Genomic DNA, 18,018 nt, shown 5'->3' with positions numbered 1-18,018 from the left:
ATTGAAGACCAGGAGCAATTTTTTACCATTTTGTGCAAATTACAGGAAAAAGAGAGAAAAATAGCCCCTAACAGCAGTTTTAGTGGGTTAATATGTTTATCAGCACAAGATGCACAAAAAAGTCTCAACGGCCGACAGGAAGTAACCAAAAAAAAAGTCCCAAAGACCCATGCCCAAACTTGAACAGGAAGTCGGCCATTTTGATTTGGAGCAGACATTTTGGGTGAACTCCAGACTTTTTATTCGGGAATTTCCCTCAAAGAACAATTGTAAGCAGGATAGATTCCCCAGCGCAGACCTCAACTGTTGTAATCCAGGCAGACTGAGAGTGTCAATAACATCTCACAGGTGGTCCTTTCCGCTATCTTGCACTTTTTCAGCGCCCTTTTTGGCTTGGCCGCGCAGTTGGCAACCGAGAGGAAGGAAACTACGCAAAGGACTGCGTGGAACATGTGGGCAGGGAGAAGCGGGAGTGCAACGCAGCTTTTTTTCTTTTCTGCAGTGAATAATTCACACGGCCAACAGCAGCGCCGGCGCAGCAGCTACTTGCGCGTTATGTAATTGCAGTCGGAAAAAAAAATCTCAAGCGAGGCGTGGGCGTCGCCGCCCACCAGTGAGAGAGGCTTTTGCTTCTTCTTCTTCTTCTTCTTCTTTGGGCTCCCCGCAGTTTGTTCCAAATTCTCTTAGGCACACGTCGAGCTTACATTTGTTTTACACTCAATTTGCCAGATTTCTGTTAGGCGAGCGACAAGAGACCCGTAAGCTTAAAGCGCTAGCGGAACATTACAAAGCTAATGGCGGTGAACTAACATTAGTCCTCATCTGGAAATGTCAGTTGTGTGAGAAGGAATTTAGGAGTATTAACTCTTTGACTGCCAAAAACGTTAAATAACGTTTAGTAAAATCCTATGGAGGAGTGCCAAAGACGTTAAAAGACGTTTGTTTCAAAACAGAGGTGAAACTAACCATTTTCTATTGTTGATTACTGAAGAACGGAATAAGGTAGAAACAAACTTTTTTTTCTGATGAAAGATGAGAGTCCAATCTTTCATTTGGTAGTATGTGTGTTTCCATAGTCCAAACACATAATTTTCTATGGACCTTGAAAGATCAGTCAAAATGCTTAAAATCGGCTGGCACTGGCGACAACCCGTTTCTGAAAACGTCTGGCATTCAAAGAGTTAAATGTGATCTTCATTCACTGGAAATAGCCCATGTGTAATTCAAGAACAAAAGGGGTGCAACATTTAATCAATAACTCATCGATTATCTGTGATTATCAACACATTTTAATAATCGTTTCATTGTTTAGAGCCATTGTTGAACGATTTCAGCCTCCCAAGAGTGAATATCCGAAGAAGACATTTGCAAGCATCTGCTTTTATTTTGGAAAACAATGATGATGATGATGATGATGATGATGATGATGATGTTACAAACTGAACCAGTAATTGAATCATAATAATTAGCTTTCTGCACTGTCAATTCAATTTGAAATAATGTCCCGTTTTTGAATGTAGGGATGGATTTTTTTTTATTTGATTCATTAAAAAGTAACCAACAGATGAATCAATTATTACAATAATAGTATGTAAACTACGAAATTAGTTTTTTTCATAGAAAGGCTAAAAAAAAAAACACACTAGTATAATCATATGAAAAAAAAAAGATTCATTTTTTTAAACCACTCTGTCTGTCAGCAAGGAGTTGACAGGAAACAGAGCGATGTCATAGCAAATTTTGCCAATGAATAAAAAAAAAAGGGGGGGGGGGGTTAGCTTGAGCGTTTTTTAGCTTCTTTTTTTTTTATGACCCACCTCACACATCTGGAGCTGGAAGAGCCGACGCTCCTTTTCCATCTCCTCAGCGATCTCGGCCCCGGTGATCTCAGTGCGGATCATCCCGTGTTGCTTGGCGTGCTCGCGCTTCTCCTTCTCGATTTTGGTGCTGCATGACAAAAACATGTCCGACTTTGAGCCGCGCGTGCGCGACACGCGAGGGGGAAAAGTCGCACTTTCACAATTTCACGTTCGTCGTTGAAATGAAGGGGGGGCTGAATTTCATCTTTGTCAAAATGGTAGTCGTGTAAATGTGAAAAGCGGCCGACTTACAACTTGGCCTCGTAGTCCTTCCACGCCTTGTCAAAGGGCTTCTTTATGTCCTGCGCAGACACAACAGAGGACAGAACAAGCGTCAGTGCTCTGCAGTGAGGTCACGGCAAGGACGCGGAGATATTTGCAGAACTTTTGGACCGCCACCAGCGGCCCGGCCAGTGCTTTGCCACACCCCGCCGCCGCCATTATTGTCATCATGATCATGGGCGGCGGAGTTCATGACCCAGTTCCTCCATCACAACACAGAGGCGGCGTTTACTTGAGCCGGATTTACAGCGCAGTCCTTTAAACAGCGACTTTGACGCCCTCTGTTCACCCCCCTTCCCCGCTCAGTGTGCACATGCAGTGGTTGAGGTGTGACTGGCGGGATGTGCTGACGCGGCGTCCGCTCGCTTCCGCCGAGCTGCTGCTAAGTCGCGCCAAAGAGAAAAGTGAGTGAGAGAGAGAGAGAGAGAGACATCTTACCCCTTTGACGCCCTTCAAGTCTCCCTTGAGCAGCGAGTCCAGGGTGAAGATCACATTGTGGCTCAGGCTCTGGAGCTGAGGACGAAACACAGAGGAAAGTCACAATCGCGCTCGTGCGGGAACGCCAGTTCAATGTGAAACCCCACCAGTTTCATACGCGCATTCGCTGAGCCCGTTTTGAATGAAATATAGAATGAAAACAGCAGAGGCCCCAGAATTGAACCTTGTGGAACACCATATGTTTTTATACATGATGTGAATTCATATTGCACATTTGGGCTTTGGATCGATTCAATCGATTTGATTTCGATTCACACGAGTTCAGTTTGATTTGATTTTTTTCGATTCGATTCATATGGTTCAATCCGATATTGATTAATTATGAAACATCAATTCTTCTTAAATAACAGTGGCATGATTAAAAAAAAAAAACTCCACAAACATTAAATATAAATTAAAAAAGATTCTGTTTTTAAATTCACGTAAACAGTAAATTTCAAGAAAACTGTAAAATTCTATTTTGTTGTTTAATTTATGGCACAAAAAGACATTAAATAATCGATTCATGGTTCTATGAATCGATAACACGCTCGAAAGAGAAATCGATTCAAAATCGATTATTCAATTTTTGAAACCCATCCCTATTGCACATATTCGTCCACCCACTTTCTTTTTTTACTTGACATAGTTAGTTAGCATGAAGAGATTAAAATAATAAAGAAATCACACAATGTACCATCACAACAGCCATATGTCGACTACTGAGCGCACCAAATTCCCTGCAGCACAAATACTGTAGGTCAAGCAATGTAGTGTGATCGCAGCCAACGGCATGTCATCACGAGTCATTTGAGTCGGGTGTGTGTCTTGACCCTTGACCTCCGCCAAACCCCTGAGATTGACTCACCAAAACCTTGGGGTTTGATCGAACCCAGGTTGAGAACTACTAGTTTAAATGTTTTTTTTGTTTACAACTACAGTACAATTCCACATTACAAGGTAACATTCGGCCATTTTATTATATATCACACTCAGTAACTTTGCTACTAAGCGTGTCACCAAAAGTAGCAATCATGCAATACCAAAAAAAAAACCACAGTCTCAAGTATTAATTGTAACTGTAACAAAGTATGCTGGGAAACGCCACCTCTGATTCTCAAATGGTGCACATGACATAAAATCAGACATCAGACAGACAATCAGACAACGTAGCGCGTACGCTCTAAATTTGTCTGGCTGTGTGCGTCTCTGCCCACCGTGAGCACAATGTACTTAACACCACCACCGTTAATAGTGAGTAAAGCCACTCTGATGAGTTAAGAGTAGGGTAGAAAGAAAAAAAAAAAAAAGGATAAAAAGACGCCAGCCGAGGGTGAGTCAGCAAAAGCAAAGACGAACGTTGCTTAGCTGCTCTCTAACCATTAGCCTCAGCAAGGTCGTTTACAGCACGACTAAGCACCGCACACACAAACCAAGAGCGGGCAATCAAAGACGTAAACAACACTTAATGGGCACTAATGTGCTTCTTGAAAGCCGTCCATTTAAAAAAAATAAATAAATAAATAAATCTTTAACTGGCTGCCTTCCGGCCATCCTGGAAGACCAAAAGGGATCAACACTGAGCATGTCGGACGAATATACGGCTCGTCTATAAATTCCTTATGTCGAACCCTGCGGAACAACCGGCGCGGGCCGTTGTTCATTCGTCAATAAGTCATTTGCGGCTCTCGCGTGTGCCGGCCGGGAGCCTTCGGGGCGCAGTTATCGAGTTCTCGCAACGCACGCCACGAAATGCCTGATGTGGAAAACACAAAAAGGAAGACACCGGGGGGGAAAGCACGGGAAGAGATCATTCTTCCCGTCGACACGCAGGCCGGGATGTATTTATGGGAGCTTAATCGGGCGGTCCGCCAAACAGGAACCAGGTAGCGAGCCAGGGCGTGCGACTTGCAGTGGATCTAAACAGGACGCGTTACTCAACGGGAACGTTCGGGTGGGGGGTGGGGGGGATCCACATCTTACAATTAAGACCCTCGCACCTGGAGGAAAGACACGTCTCCAAGATGTCCGTCCATGCAATTGCTTATTTGAGTTTCAGGTTTTATAGCGCGACGAAACCTCAAATTCCTCATGGCGAACTATGCGCTTCAAATTTGGTAGCTATTGGACAGTTTGTCTTAGAAGGAATCCCAGAAATGAAAATCACCGTCAAGCTTCAGCTGCAAGCAATAATGGAAACTTAAAGCCATCACATTGAGTAGTGATTGGACAAAATTGGCCTACCAAATTTCATGTTGTCAAGTGAAAGTAGCATCCCTGGAGATGACCGCTTCAAACCAAAATGGCAAACTTCCTGCGTCTTTTTTTTTGTGGGTCTACTGATGATGCCTGAAAATGGAACTTTTGAAACGCCTCGTTAACATTTTGACCTTCTCCGCCACAGAGCAAACCCACAACCTCGCTTAATCCTAATCCACACACGTAAACCAATTACGCTAGTGACAACGAAAATAATCCCTCCCCTGGTTTTGACCCTCAATGGGCTAAAGTAAACACACGTCCCCGCAACATCGAGCCTGAAACGCTTCAGATTTTGGACTCACCAGGTTCTTCAGAAGGGCCGTCAGCTCCTTGGTAAGCGATGAGAACTTGACGAAGGCCGTGCCCAGGTCGGGGTTGTCCCGACTGATGAAGTTGCTGCCGAATTTGTCCAGAGCTTGGGCATAGTTTTCCTCATTTTGGACATGATCTGTCGGACAGAGACGGAAAACAACGGTCAGCCTTCCTCTCCTGGCGTCTGGGGATCAGGATTAGCATTAGCGTGACTTGCAGAGATCTTTCGTTTTGTCTGGTTTTGTCTTTGGCCTTCTCTGGACAGTTGATAAATGAATGTGGATGTTTGTTTCTGTTTGATCCCACTAGTTGAGGAGTCATTTTTTTTGGCGTCAAACAACGGCACTGATTAGTGTTCCTAACACTTCAAGACATATTTTAAGCTATCTGGTGTTATCAACAAGACAAAAGCTAACTATTTGAAACACATTGGCAATAGCCAATAAACAAATGTGAGTGTTTGTTCCCATCTGGTCTGAGTCATTTACGGCCTTAGCAAGCATTAGCGTAGCTTTCTGGCCGTTTTCTATTCTATGGCCAAAGGGATGCTAGCCAACATACATGGATAGTGGAAAAGATGAGCTTTTGTAGAGGTAATATAAGGCTTGTGACCTCCACTTGAAGGGGACAGAAGATATTTTCATATCTTAAGTGTAAGCAACAAGACTAAAGCTAACACATGAGATATTTTCATATATTAAGTGTTAGCAACAAGACTAAAGCTAACACACAGGATATTTTCATATCTTAAGTGTTAGCAACAAGACTAAAGCTAACACACAGGATATTTTCATATCTTAAGTGTTAGCAACAAGACTAAAGCTAACACACAGGATATTTTCATATCTTAAGTGTTAGCAACCAGACTAAAGCTAACACACAAGATATTTTCATATCTTAAGTGTTAGCAACAAGACTAAAGCTAACACACGAGATATTTTCATATCTTAAGTGTTAGCAACAAGACTAAAGCTAACACACAGGATATTTTCATATCTTAAGTGTTAGCAACAAGACTAAAGCTAACACATGAGATATTTTCATATATTAAGTGTTAGCAACAAGACTAAAGCTAACACACAGGATATTTTCATATCTTAAGTGTTAGCAACAAGACTAAAGATAACACACAGGATATTTTCATATCTTAAGTGTTAGCAACAAGACTAAAGCTAACACACAGGATATTTTCATATCTTAAGTGTTAGCAACAAGACTAAAGCTAACACACAGGATATTTTCATATCTTAAGTGTTAGCAACAAGACTAAAGCTAACACACAGGATATTTTCATATCTTAAGTGTTAGCAACAAGACTAAAGCTAACACACAGGATATTTTCATATCTTAAGGGTTAGCAACAAGACTAAAGCTAACACATGAGATATTTTCATATATTAAGTGTTAGCAACAAGACTAAAGCTAACACACAGGATATTTTCATATCTTAAGTGTTAGCAACAAGACTAAAGCTAACACACAGGATATTTTCATATCTTAAGTGTTAGCAACAAGACTAAAGCTAACACACAGGATATTTTCATATCTTAAGTGTTAGCAACCAGACTAAAGCTAACACACAAGATATTTTCATATCTTAAGTGTTAGCAACAAGACTTAAGCTAACACACGAGATATTTTCATATCTTAAGTGTTAGCAACAAGACTAAAGCTAACACACAGGATATTTTCATATCTTAAGTGTTAGCAACAAGACTAAAGCTAACACATGAGATATTTTCATATATTAAGTGTTAGCAATAAGACTAAAGCTAACACACAGGATATTTTCATATCTTAAGTGTTAGCAACCAGACTAAAGCTAACACACAAGATATTTTCATATCTTAAGTGTTAGCAACAAGACTAAAGCTAACACACGAGATATTTTCATATCTTAAGTGTTAGCAACAAGACTAAAGCTAACACTCGAGATATTTTCATATCTTAAGTGTTAGCAACAAGACTAAAGCTAACACACGAGATATTTTCATATCTTAAGTGTTAGCAACAAGACTAAAGCTAACACAGGATATTTTCATATCTTAAGTGTTAGCAACAAGACTAAAGCTAACACGCTAACAAACAGCTAACAGGCAACCATATTAGCTTGTTTCTTTGATTGCAGAAACAAACTAACTTGTCTCTGGACAGCCAATAAACAAATGTGGGTCTTTGTTTCTGTCTGGTCATTAGCTAGCTGCTGAGTCACTTCCTCGATGCTAACAGCACAGATATGGATAGTGAAAGTAACTTCAGTTTTGTTATTACATTAAACTTACCTGAGCGCAAACAAAAAAAAAAAAAGATGAAATCATCACATTCGTAGCTAGATGTGAAACCAAAAAGAGGATGTGGGCAAATGTCATGAGTATGACCCCGCGACTTGGACGGACTTGAAGCGATCTGAACGTAGCGCAGCTGTCTTCCAAATGTTCACTTTCTCATAGTTTTGCCTGCTTCCGTGAGTCTTGAGGTAAACTTTCAACATCTGAAACTGTCAATTTGGATGCAGGGAGAGGGAAAAATCCTGAGAGGAAAATTACTGGGGATCCACGTTGCTGCGTTTAGACAAAACAAACTCAGGTGTTGAGTGCCTGCATAAATACACAAAATGCCATCTGTCCCACAGAAGGCCATTTTCCAGACGACGATTGAAACAAAAATGTGTTTAATTAGAGCCGCAATCATTGAACTGTGATATAACTGCACATGTACAAGTACAACCCTACTAAATGACACCACCAAATTTAGTTGGACTTAACAGCTTGTACTTGGTCTCACCTTGTCCTGAATTGTAGATGGCCTTGACGGATTTCTTCACCTTTTGCAAAGATGTTCGGTCCTGGTCCAGCGCCTGAGGAAAAGGAAGAAAAATTGTTATTGCAGCGCAACAAATAACTGTCATAGTTTCCGCATTCCAGCCTTTCACATTCTCAATCAATTAGGAGACTCATTATTCCGCATCCAGCTATTCCGGAAGATTTCAAATGTGCTTGGCTCGGTTTCCTCCGCGTGATTCATGGCGACGGTGCAAACGTGTCATCGCCACAGCCGCTCGTAAACAATGATAAACTTCGGCCGTGGCGCCAAGGTTAGTCGATTAGGAGCCAGGCGCGCACGTGCGTACGCACGCACACGCGCGAGAAGGCTAATTAGACTTCACAACATAATTAAGCCGTCCTTGGCCTTCCCTGGATGCTTTTACATGGCTCGTCCCCAATTATCTCAGCGGTAGTTTGTCGCCGCAGGGGCCCGGTCCTTTGATCCCTCCGCCGACCCACAATGCCTCACTGCTTAGCCCTCCGCCTGTCGGGCTGGACGGCGGTCCGTACAGCCCCCCCCCCCCCCCGGTAATGATATAGCACTCCAGGCGGCACAGTAGTACTTTGACTTATGAGTTTAATTCAATCTTGTAACTCAATTCGATTGCCAAATTAATTTACCCCGTGAAATTAATTGTAAAATCATTAAGCCATCCCAGCAAACCAACAAAACACTATTATTTGGGTCAGGTGTCTTTTAATAAAAGAACAATTTGGTTCCCACATTGCAGATAAAGGACAGGGAGGAGTGGCAGGTATTTTCATCAACACACATTTCCCATTTTCCAATAGACTCACTTCTCTGTACTAAGTATAAAAAAACAAAAATGGATATTTGTTTATTTCGTAGCCCCGTCACAGCTGCTTGTTGCTAGGCAGAACTGGCAATGAAAAGTCATTGGTGAATAAAAACTCAAATAAAATAGGAATGATCAGATGAAATCTTTGTAAAATCATGACATGGTTATGGCCATCCATTTTACCCCCAATTTCTCGATTTAATATAAAACTGGGTCAGCACTTGATCATTGGCTACATAATGCAGCCTCTCCACAAGGGAGGCTTTGTTGAATTGAAAAATGTACTCTGACGGCTTGGCATCATCTGATCTGACAGGGATTTATCTTTTACCGCGAGTAGACGCGGCATCACACCGCGGACGACGTCACATGTTTGATCCCCGGGGGGGGGGGGGGGCCGACAATTTCATTAACGCGACCCACACGTCCGAGCGCGTGAGCGAGCCTGAGATTATTTGGCGCAAAACTGTAAACTTCCCTGATTCTAAGAATTGACATTATTGAGGTTTGCATGTTGCATCACACCAAGAGCTGCTTCAAATATTTTAAATGCCTCCATCGGCTACATCGGTGCAAGGAATCACATGAAGGCGCTTTCAATTAAAACCGTGCCTTTGCAGTTGTAATGCGAAGAAGTAATGCGAAGAGATGCAGCCTTTCAAGCGAGAGGAAGCTAAAAAAAATCAATGAACCGGCGATGTCTTGGCAGCACTCTTTGTAACCCGTGGCAACAAGCCTATCCAAAACTTGACCCACTCTCTCTCTCTCTCTCACACTCTCTGAATGCCGTCTGACTCTGAAGGATTCTTCGGACCTGAAGGCAAGATTCAGGGATTAGCGGGAGCGGCGCGGATGACGAAACGAAAAGTTACTAAGGACGAAAGACTATAAAAGTAGTCCGTGTTGTCCCTTGAGGGGCGGGTCCATATGTGGATGTCAAACTGGCAGTGTCAAAAGGCTTCTAAGTGGAAGTCTGTTGAGTAGAATCAATAGATAACAGTCCTAAGGGAAATGAGAAAAACACATTTCCTGGTCCAGTTCCCCTAGACACAAAAGGGGGGAAATTGGCAGCTCGATTATCTTCATGTGTGTAGCAGGCTTCACTCAACTCAGCAGTCCTGCTAAAAAAGTGGACAATTGTGGTCCGTGCCAAGGAGGTCAGAGCCACAGGAAAGCCTGACTGGGCACAAACGGCGGCAAGGTCGTCTCCGCTTCATGCTTCCTGCGTCGGGCCTTATCCCCCTCTCAGCAGGCGGAGCGCTTCCCATGCAGTCGTCCTTTGACAGGAAGCAGGAAACAGCCGAGCTCATCGGTGTCCCGCAACAGTCGGCCATGACACCGAATAGCCGTCATTGATGTGCCAATCTGGTGGGTTTTTTTTACAGTCCTGACTCCGAATTCCTTCATCTGGTCATTGCCAAGGAGACAAGACTTGGTCGCCTCGCACTCAGGCTTGAAATTCTTCGTCGCAGAGTTTGCGGGAAGATGTCTGTGGCCAACAAGCCCAGCTCTGTTTTTTTTTTTTGTTTTTTTGGGTGTCGTCACCGCCTCAACTGTTTTCGTCTTTCAGCATCCTGGCAGTAAGTTCTGACGAGCGCAAATATTCTAATTATAGCAACGCAGCAGTGGAAAACAGGAAAAGGGTACAAGAAAAGAAAGGACTTTCCCCAAAAGTCAGGACAAAAAACACTTCTCGCTCAGCCGATTCTTTGATTGCCGACGACATCTGCTTTTGCTAAAAAAAAAACAAGATGAGACATCATGAGGGCATTTCGTGAGGATTCGGGGCTGTTGCAGTTGAAAAAGACAAATCAGGAAATGATTTGAGGACTTCGACGCAGTTGAACATCAGGAACTTTAGCCCAGAATTAGGAATTTAGCCTGGAATTAAGTACTTTTACCAGGCAGGAACTAAGAACTTTATCTGTAATACGAGGAACTTTAACCCCCAAACTATAAATGTTAACACAGGAAATAGTAATTTTTAGCTCAATGCTAGTAACTTCACCCCAGAGCTCGGACATCTACTCTAAATTGAGGAGCTTTACCAGATAATTATTTTTGGTCCCTGGATCTCGGACTTGAAACTTTAGCTCAGTTTAACCCCAGAACTAGGAACTTTAGCTCGGAGGAAGGAACTTTCTGTGTATGTCTTTCTTTAATGGCAGGTGAGGGTACCAACAATTTTGCCAAGGAGTCAACCGAAAAATAATGGAAATATCGCATAGTTAGAGTTCAAATTATTTGAATGCCGTAATATCAAGAAAATCCGGAAAAGTTTAGATAGACTTCAATAACCTTGTAAGAAGGAGCAACCGGTATCGAGCAAAAGCGTCTTACATCCTGGTTGCTACTGTTCTCGGAGTATCTCCTTTAAAGCATTATGTAAGTTATCCTCAATTAGTGACTGACAAGCATTGTTTTCTCAGAAAGATACTCTTGTCGAACCTCTTCTTCTTCTGATTGAATCAATTAGGAAGTAGGAACTGCCCTCCAACCGCAAACATACTCAACCGTCTAATCAGTCATTAGTCAGTATTAAGTCAACAACCAGGGTGTTATGTGCAGTGATGTCACACATTTTGTTTTGAGTTCAAATCCTTTAAGCATTGTAGATTTTTTATCTATAGCAGAATACTCATCTCAAAGCATTAACTAACGCGTTACTACTCGACGGTATGAAAAAAGTAAAGTCCCAGAACGGATTCAGCCCGTCCGTTCGTTTGTCGTGGCGTCTCCGTGACAGCGTGACTCAAAGCAGGAAGGGCGGGGAAGCGTTTTCATTGGCAGGAAGCAAAGGCACATCCCTTTCTCTCTCTCTCTGACACAGAGTGCGTGGAATGGGGAAATAAGAGGATGTAGCGCTTCCAAAAAAGCCGCTGAGGTCAGACGGCACAAACACTCACAGGGTGAAAACAGCTTTGCTACATTCCAGGATTCTAATTGCTTGTTTTAGTCAACGGACTCCAGACACGAGATTTAGGCAGGACATCTCCACAAGCTGAAGGCATGTGGGAGTTGGCTTGCGGCCTTCTCGCTCGCATCTTTTCACCGATCCGTGTTTTCCCCATCACACCCACACACGGTGAAGCTTGGGGAACCAAATGCCTTTTTTGTTTGTTGGGTTTCATTATTCATGTGAAAGCAGCTGTTGGATTGTTCTGTTACGACGGGAGAAGCGGCGGGAGGAATGACGGGAGCCGGAACAATAACAAACTCCAGTCAGTTGGTATGCTAAATACCGAGATACACTAAATAGTGGACCCATAGTTGTTACGGCTTCATCTTGCGAGTACTTTTGTTACTATGGAACAAGGAAGGGCCAGAACATTATCCAGGACTAGGCACTTTTAGAGGACCATTGCATGGTTAGTCCACGGGATTACTTTGAGTAAATTGAGAAATCTATACGTATCTCTGGAACATACCACAGTCCATCGCTAACCTACTAGCACAGTTTTTATGTCCTACGGTACAAAGAGAACGCTGGAAAGTGCTTCCCTGACGACTATTTACGAGACAAATAAATGTGTAAAAAGCCTCCTGTTAACAGAGCAGCTTTATTGGTTCATTGAGGTAAAACTAATCTAGTTGGCTTTGATCACAAATTTTTTTGCTTATCAGCTGATAAGACTGGAAGCTCTGTTTTGTTTTTGGCAAACGGCCCAGCAAACCTTAACCACTCACACACACACAAGAGCCAAATAACACGCCATTGTGTTATTTGTCCTTAGACGTATGATTTCCTTGACTTTTTTTTTTCCTTCTTTGTAAATTTCAGCGAGCTATTGCCACAAACGCAATATTATATTCTGAGACAATGACAATAGGAAAAATTGTGCCTCCGCATGTGGGCAGAGGTTCCCAGGCGAGCTCGCTTTCAAATCAGGATGCAGAGATGCCATTTGAATCTTTGCTATGCGCGTACACGCACACGTGGGCCGAGTCCAGGCGCCTTCAACTGGTAGAAAAAACAGACATGGACGCATTGTTTACCCCCGAGGCCGCAACAGGACAGTCGGCCGTCAGAGCAGAGCACCGTCTGCCGGACCTGCGGGCTTGCTACTTGAGGCCCGGCGTTAGCGCCGCTCATATTTTCAGAGGAAGGAGGATCAAGATGAAAACAAGATGGCAGCCACATCTTTACATTGATTCCAGAAATGAAGGCGCAAAGATGAAAAGATGGGTTCAATCAAGGCGAGTCGTTTGGTAAACAAATGTCACAACGTTTGCATGCCAGAATCAAAAAGGAACTGCAAAGGATGGTTCCACTAAAGCTCAAAGGAAATGATTACATTGTCTTTTTTTATTATTTTTTTCATTCTATGAATGATGAATAACCAGAAAAGTTGATTTTTTTTTTAATTTTTTTTTTTTAAAATAAGAACAAACAATTCATTTAAAAAATAAAGCCTCTCTTGTTTGTCATCCTAGGCCAAAATCTGATAATCGGCCAGCGCGCCACAGCTGTCGGCTGGCCACCACCACAGCTGCACTGCGTATATCACCGGGGGGCTGTTAGTTGCCGGTGGATTGGATGCCCCCCCCCCCCCCCCCCCCTCTCGCTCACCCCAGACTCCACCCCCTTCCGACCCGCCCTGCCTCCGCCACAGCACCCTGAGATCTGCCCTCGGCCAGATTGAAACGAGGAAGAGTGGGTCAGTGTTGGCATCTGTCCGCATGTGAGCCTTCTCACGAACGCACGCACGCAGGGATGCTCCTCAACGAGGCCTGCTGTTCCGTTGCGGCACAGATTAACCCACTTTTGAGTGGAAACCTGTAGAAATGTTTTTTTTTTCCTTCAATTGTGTTAATTACTTTTGAATGTACATGGTACAGTGGACCCCCGCCATTCATGGGGGACAGGAACCGAATCCATGGTTGCCGAACCAAATATATTAAATATATTAAACGGGAAGTGACACAATGTGTTGCGAGGGCAAAAATGGCACATTTATACTTTTTTTGTGTGCAAATACTACTACACACACACTCCCATTTTATGTCACCGATGTGCCGGCATCCTTCTTCTTTTGCCGTCCACACACATGGAATTAATTCGCTGATGGCTTTGGCCCCCCTAGCTTTGTGTCACCACAGGCATGTAGATCAAAAGGGGAGTGTCATATAATATTAGCGTTTTGCTAGCAAATGTAAAAAAAATAAAAACAGAACATGTTAGCCAGCCCTAGAGGGGCATCGTAGCTAGCTAGCTAGCTATAGCTACATAGGAAGGTGGGAGATAAGTAGAAGCTAATGGCATTTTTGTTGTAAGTGGGAAAAGAGTGTAAGCTATGCGCATCATAGCTAGCTAGTGGAAAAATAAGCGAACATGCTAGCATGATCATCATAAATAAAAGACATTCTTTTTTTATTTTATGTTTTTTTGTGACAATCACTTCTTCATGGTTGCCGTGTACAAGTTGGTAGTCTAGCGGAGAACTGTGCCTGCATTGTTGGGATGGACGGGACACGGCCACACGTGACAACACATGACCATCAGCCGTGCCGAGGGCTTCCCGCGAGATGACGTCAACATCGCTTTGGCCGTGTTTATAATATCACGTGGCCGCAACGCAGAATTTACACACTTCCCTTAGTTAAATGAAAGCCTTTCCCTCTCCTTCAAATGGACGCCAAAAGTATGATTACTGCACATAATTCAATTATGTGAACAGTATTGAGAAAATCTGATTATATTTGGATATTTCACACTTTTTTTACATATGAGCTAGGCTGGATTTTTATTTACTTATTGATGTAGCACTTTCCGGAAAAAAGAAGGCTATTGATGTTGCAGTTTACCAAAAAGAAGACAAACTATTGATGCTGAACTTTATAGATAACTTTCATTTTCTAGTGATGACCTTACTTGGTCAAGGAAAACTTTTTTTTTGTTTTGTTAAACTTTAACCATCAGGCAGTGATTCCTTTTGGCTGGGAACAAAACTCCTCATTCAGTTGTGCATCCTTTTCAGATGCAGCTTCTATTGAAAAGGATGTTATGTATATAAAAAAAAAAAAAAGAGTCTAAAAGGGTCAAGCCCAGTCATGCTTGAATGGAAAGAATGGGAAGACTGCGAAAAGTCAACATTATTCCCGGTGTGACCCACGTCACGCCGTATCAAATGAGGGCTTCCCTTGTCGCCTGTGACTAAAAGTAGTGCCGTTATATCCACGCCCACCCTGTTAATGAATGGGAAAACACATTGGCCACCATTTTGCGTTGGCTCCTTCCTGTCAGCACAGCATCAGCTGCGAAGCTTTCCTTTGTACGCGGGGATAAAAAAAAAAAAAGCAAAAGTGGGTCAAGACTCGCCTGTGGAGCGTTCCGACACTATACTCTGGGAAAAAAAGCTAACATGAACACATTTGCGCTTGTCTTGTCTTGTCTCTCAATGTACTTGACGCTACCACGATTAGCTCGCCGTTTCAACGTCAAGGCCCGTCTATATGGAGCTGTCAACTATTTGAAAGCCCACACGACAAATCCACAAGGTTTTCTTTCTATCATAAAGGCGCCATTTTGACACCCTATGGCTACTATGACAAGATTTCCCAAAAAAACAACCTGACAGTGTCAAAATTTTAAGTCGCGTTAGATAGTTCCCTAAAATGTCCACTAAAAAAACCTTTGAAGCGATTACAGAGTAAGGAATGAGTGACTGCGTTTGCAATCACTCACTCATTTCTTACTCCCTAACCACTACAACAGTGAAATCAACCAATACTAAACTAAAAATAAAAATAAACGCTAACAACAGTATTATAGCCTACCCTCTGTTGCGGGGGTAATCAGTTCATTGAGCATCAGTGGAAAAAATAAACCCCTGGTGGGCATTCTGTCACACGCTAATGTTAGCATTTTACTAACGGAAAGAGACGAACGTGTTAGCCACGCCTCTGTGTGGATCATAATTGGCTAGCAACGATGCTCATTACGGTCTAGCTAATGTGCACATGCTAGCCACTAGCCAGGCCTTAATTAGCTTCTACCTACTGCTAGCAAGACTCCCATACTTCGCCGGCAGGTGAAGAAAAATAAGTGAGCGTGTTAGCTTGACATTAATGAGAATTCCGGTCCTCAAGGGTCTGTTATCGACTCTCAAGGACATGAGTTTGAGACCAATCCTTCATCCTAAAACAATGCCAAATAAACAACAATAAATGGTTAATAAACAGTCATTAAAAAAACATGATTTCGCAATCAACTTAAATGCAAAATACATTTGTATCGGATTTCGGTAATCGACGGTAAAACAGGTGATTGTAAAAAATATTCCATCGTGACAGGCCTACCTGTTCACCTCAATAGCTTTGAAGCTAGCTCAGCGAGTGTGTGCGACAGACAGCCGAGCACACAGCTAGCGAGATGGACGCTAATATTAGCATAACATTAGCACATCCTGATCCGTCAGCAGGCTGCGGTGACTTTGCGGGGACCAATCAATAATGAATAGGAAAGAAAACAACGATGACTCAGCCTGTGGTCAGCTTTCTGCCTCGGGTTTCACTCCTGAAATATTCACACTGCGCCTTAGCATCATTTACTTTGTCGACAAGGCGAGGGCAAAAAAAAAAAAGTGACTGTCATAGAGTTGAATTGTCTTCCCTGTCATGTGATCCCGCAACCAAGATGGAAAAAAAAAATTCCACCGCACTACTGGAGCACATGGCCGCCGCTCCCCTCCCTACAGATGTTTTTCGTTTGCGCCGGGAAAGAGATTCACCACGCCAGCTTTTTCCTCCTTACAACCGGCTTCAGGCAGGCGGACTGACACTTACTTACAAAAGAACCAGCAATAACTTAAGTGCTCGCACTAGCCGCTAGCTCGCTAGTTGCCCAAAAAGCCAGCAGGTCAAAACGGCGGAAGCAAAATGTAAATCCATCACTCTCAACAATCGACAAGGGCAAAGTGCCACTTGTGCTTCGTCATCACTTCTGCAGCTGAAAATTATTTCAACCAAACCAACATGGCGCCACCGTTACTTAGATGAATTATGCCATTCTTATTCCACAAACGCAATATTAATCAGAGTTCCGTCGTGTTAGGACGAGTACTAGCACAAAGAATACAACGTATTCTTGCTTGAAACATTTTTGGGTGTCATTGCTCTTTAAAACATTGACTGTAGAGTTAGTGAAAGGTTTTTACGAGGGCTTCAGTTTGATGAATTCACTGGACAGTAAGAATGTATCTTGAAATGTCATTTATTCTGGCCTAAAATGAAAATATTCCACGTAGGGACTGCGGCAAACGCCTTTGAGGCAGCAGGCGCTCAGGTCGGAAACGAGCTGCGTGTTTTACATTTGGAAATGAGGTCACGTTCAGGCATCCAAGCGAAGGTGTGTGTCTGCGTGTGTGTGTGAGAGATTCCCAAGTTTGATGCTCCATTTAATCGGGATACCACGACGGGGGTCCTGAGGTGGCCAACACACGAGGAGGGTATGTGGTGGGGAGGGGGGCTGGCCTGCCTGACCTGATTACACGACCAGGATGTGATGGAAGATGACACAGCATCAACATCACAAACATGGCGTGCTGCTGTTGTTGTTTAAAGTCGGGCTAGCGCATTTTGCTTTTTCTTTAGCACGTAGCTAGCTCGCTAGTTGGTGAGAAATGCGATATCCAAAGTCGCACAAGACCAATTTTACAACCCCTCTGCTCATCCGGCATCAAAGTTTTGCTATTTCTTTGACTTTTTTTTTTTTTAGGCATAACAATTAATTAATTAGTCGACAATCACTAGAATTAGCAATGTGACAAGATTTGTCAAAAAATGCTACATATGGTTGGAACGGCCACTTCAACGTGAAACTTGATTACTTGTCAACATATCTCCTGGACCGTTTTGATTTTGTCTGCTGCGCAGGTAAAAAACAACAACAACGCAGGCGGAAATTCTGACGGGTTCTTTAAAGCCGTACCCCACTGAGCGGTGAAGGTTTGCCAGTTTGCTAGGTAGCAAATATTGATTTTTCCTGAGGGTTTGTTCAAGGTCGCAAACGGTCGCCAGATGTTCGCCAACGGTTTTTCGTCTCACAAGGAAGTTTGTGCATGTTCAAAATGTCTTACCGATAATAAAAACAGTTTGCGCTCATTAAAACTTTTGGCGAACGTTTGGTGAACTTCTTTGCGACCGTTTGTGACAGAGGATGACCCCGGAACGGACTACTGAGCGCTCGGGCCTGGCCTGGCA

The 18,018-nt window shown here is 43.1% G+C and overlaps 1 protein-coding gene across 4 annotated transcripts in view; it reads right to left on the bottom strand.

Annotated features, from left to right (window-relative positions):
- Window positions 1-18,018, bottom strand: part of asap1b (ArfGAP with SH3 domain, ankyrin repeat and PH domain 1b) — a 39,295-nt gene that overhangs the window by 20,228 nt on the left and 1,049 nt on the right. For all 4 annotated transcript variants that reach the window (XM_077554580.1, XM_077554582.1, XM_077554581.1 and 1 more), the window contains exons 2-6: window positions 7,977-8,049; window positions 5,183-5,328; window positions 2,580-2,654; window positions 2,112-2,161; window positions 1,818-1,947 (exon numbers count right to left, since the gene is read on the bottom strand). In XM_077554580.1, the coding sequence (XP_077410706.1) occupies window positions 1,818-1,947; window positions 2,112-2,161; window positions 2,580-2,654; window positions 5,183-5,328; window positions 7,977-8,049 (474 nt within the window). The remainder of the gene's footprint in view (window positions 1-1,817; window positions 1,948-2,111; window positions 2,162-2,579; window positions 2,655-5,182; window positions 5,329-7,976; window positions 8,050-18,018) is intronic.

This window comes from Vanacampus margaritifer, chromosome 20 (assembly GCF_051991255.1).
Source record: "Vanacampus margaritifer isolate UIUO_Vmar chromosome 20, RoL_Vmar_1.0, whole genome shotgun sequence".
Classification (NCBI taxonomy): Eukaryota; Metazoa; Chordata; class Actinopteri; order Syngnathiformes; family Syngnathidae; genus Vanacampus; species Vanacampus margaritifer.
This window is presented reverse-complemented; position numbering and strand designations above follow the sequence as displayed.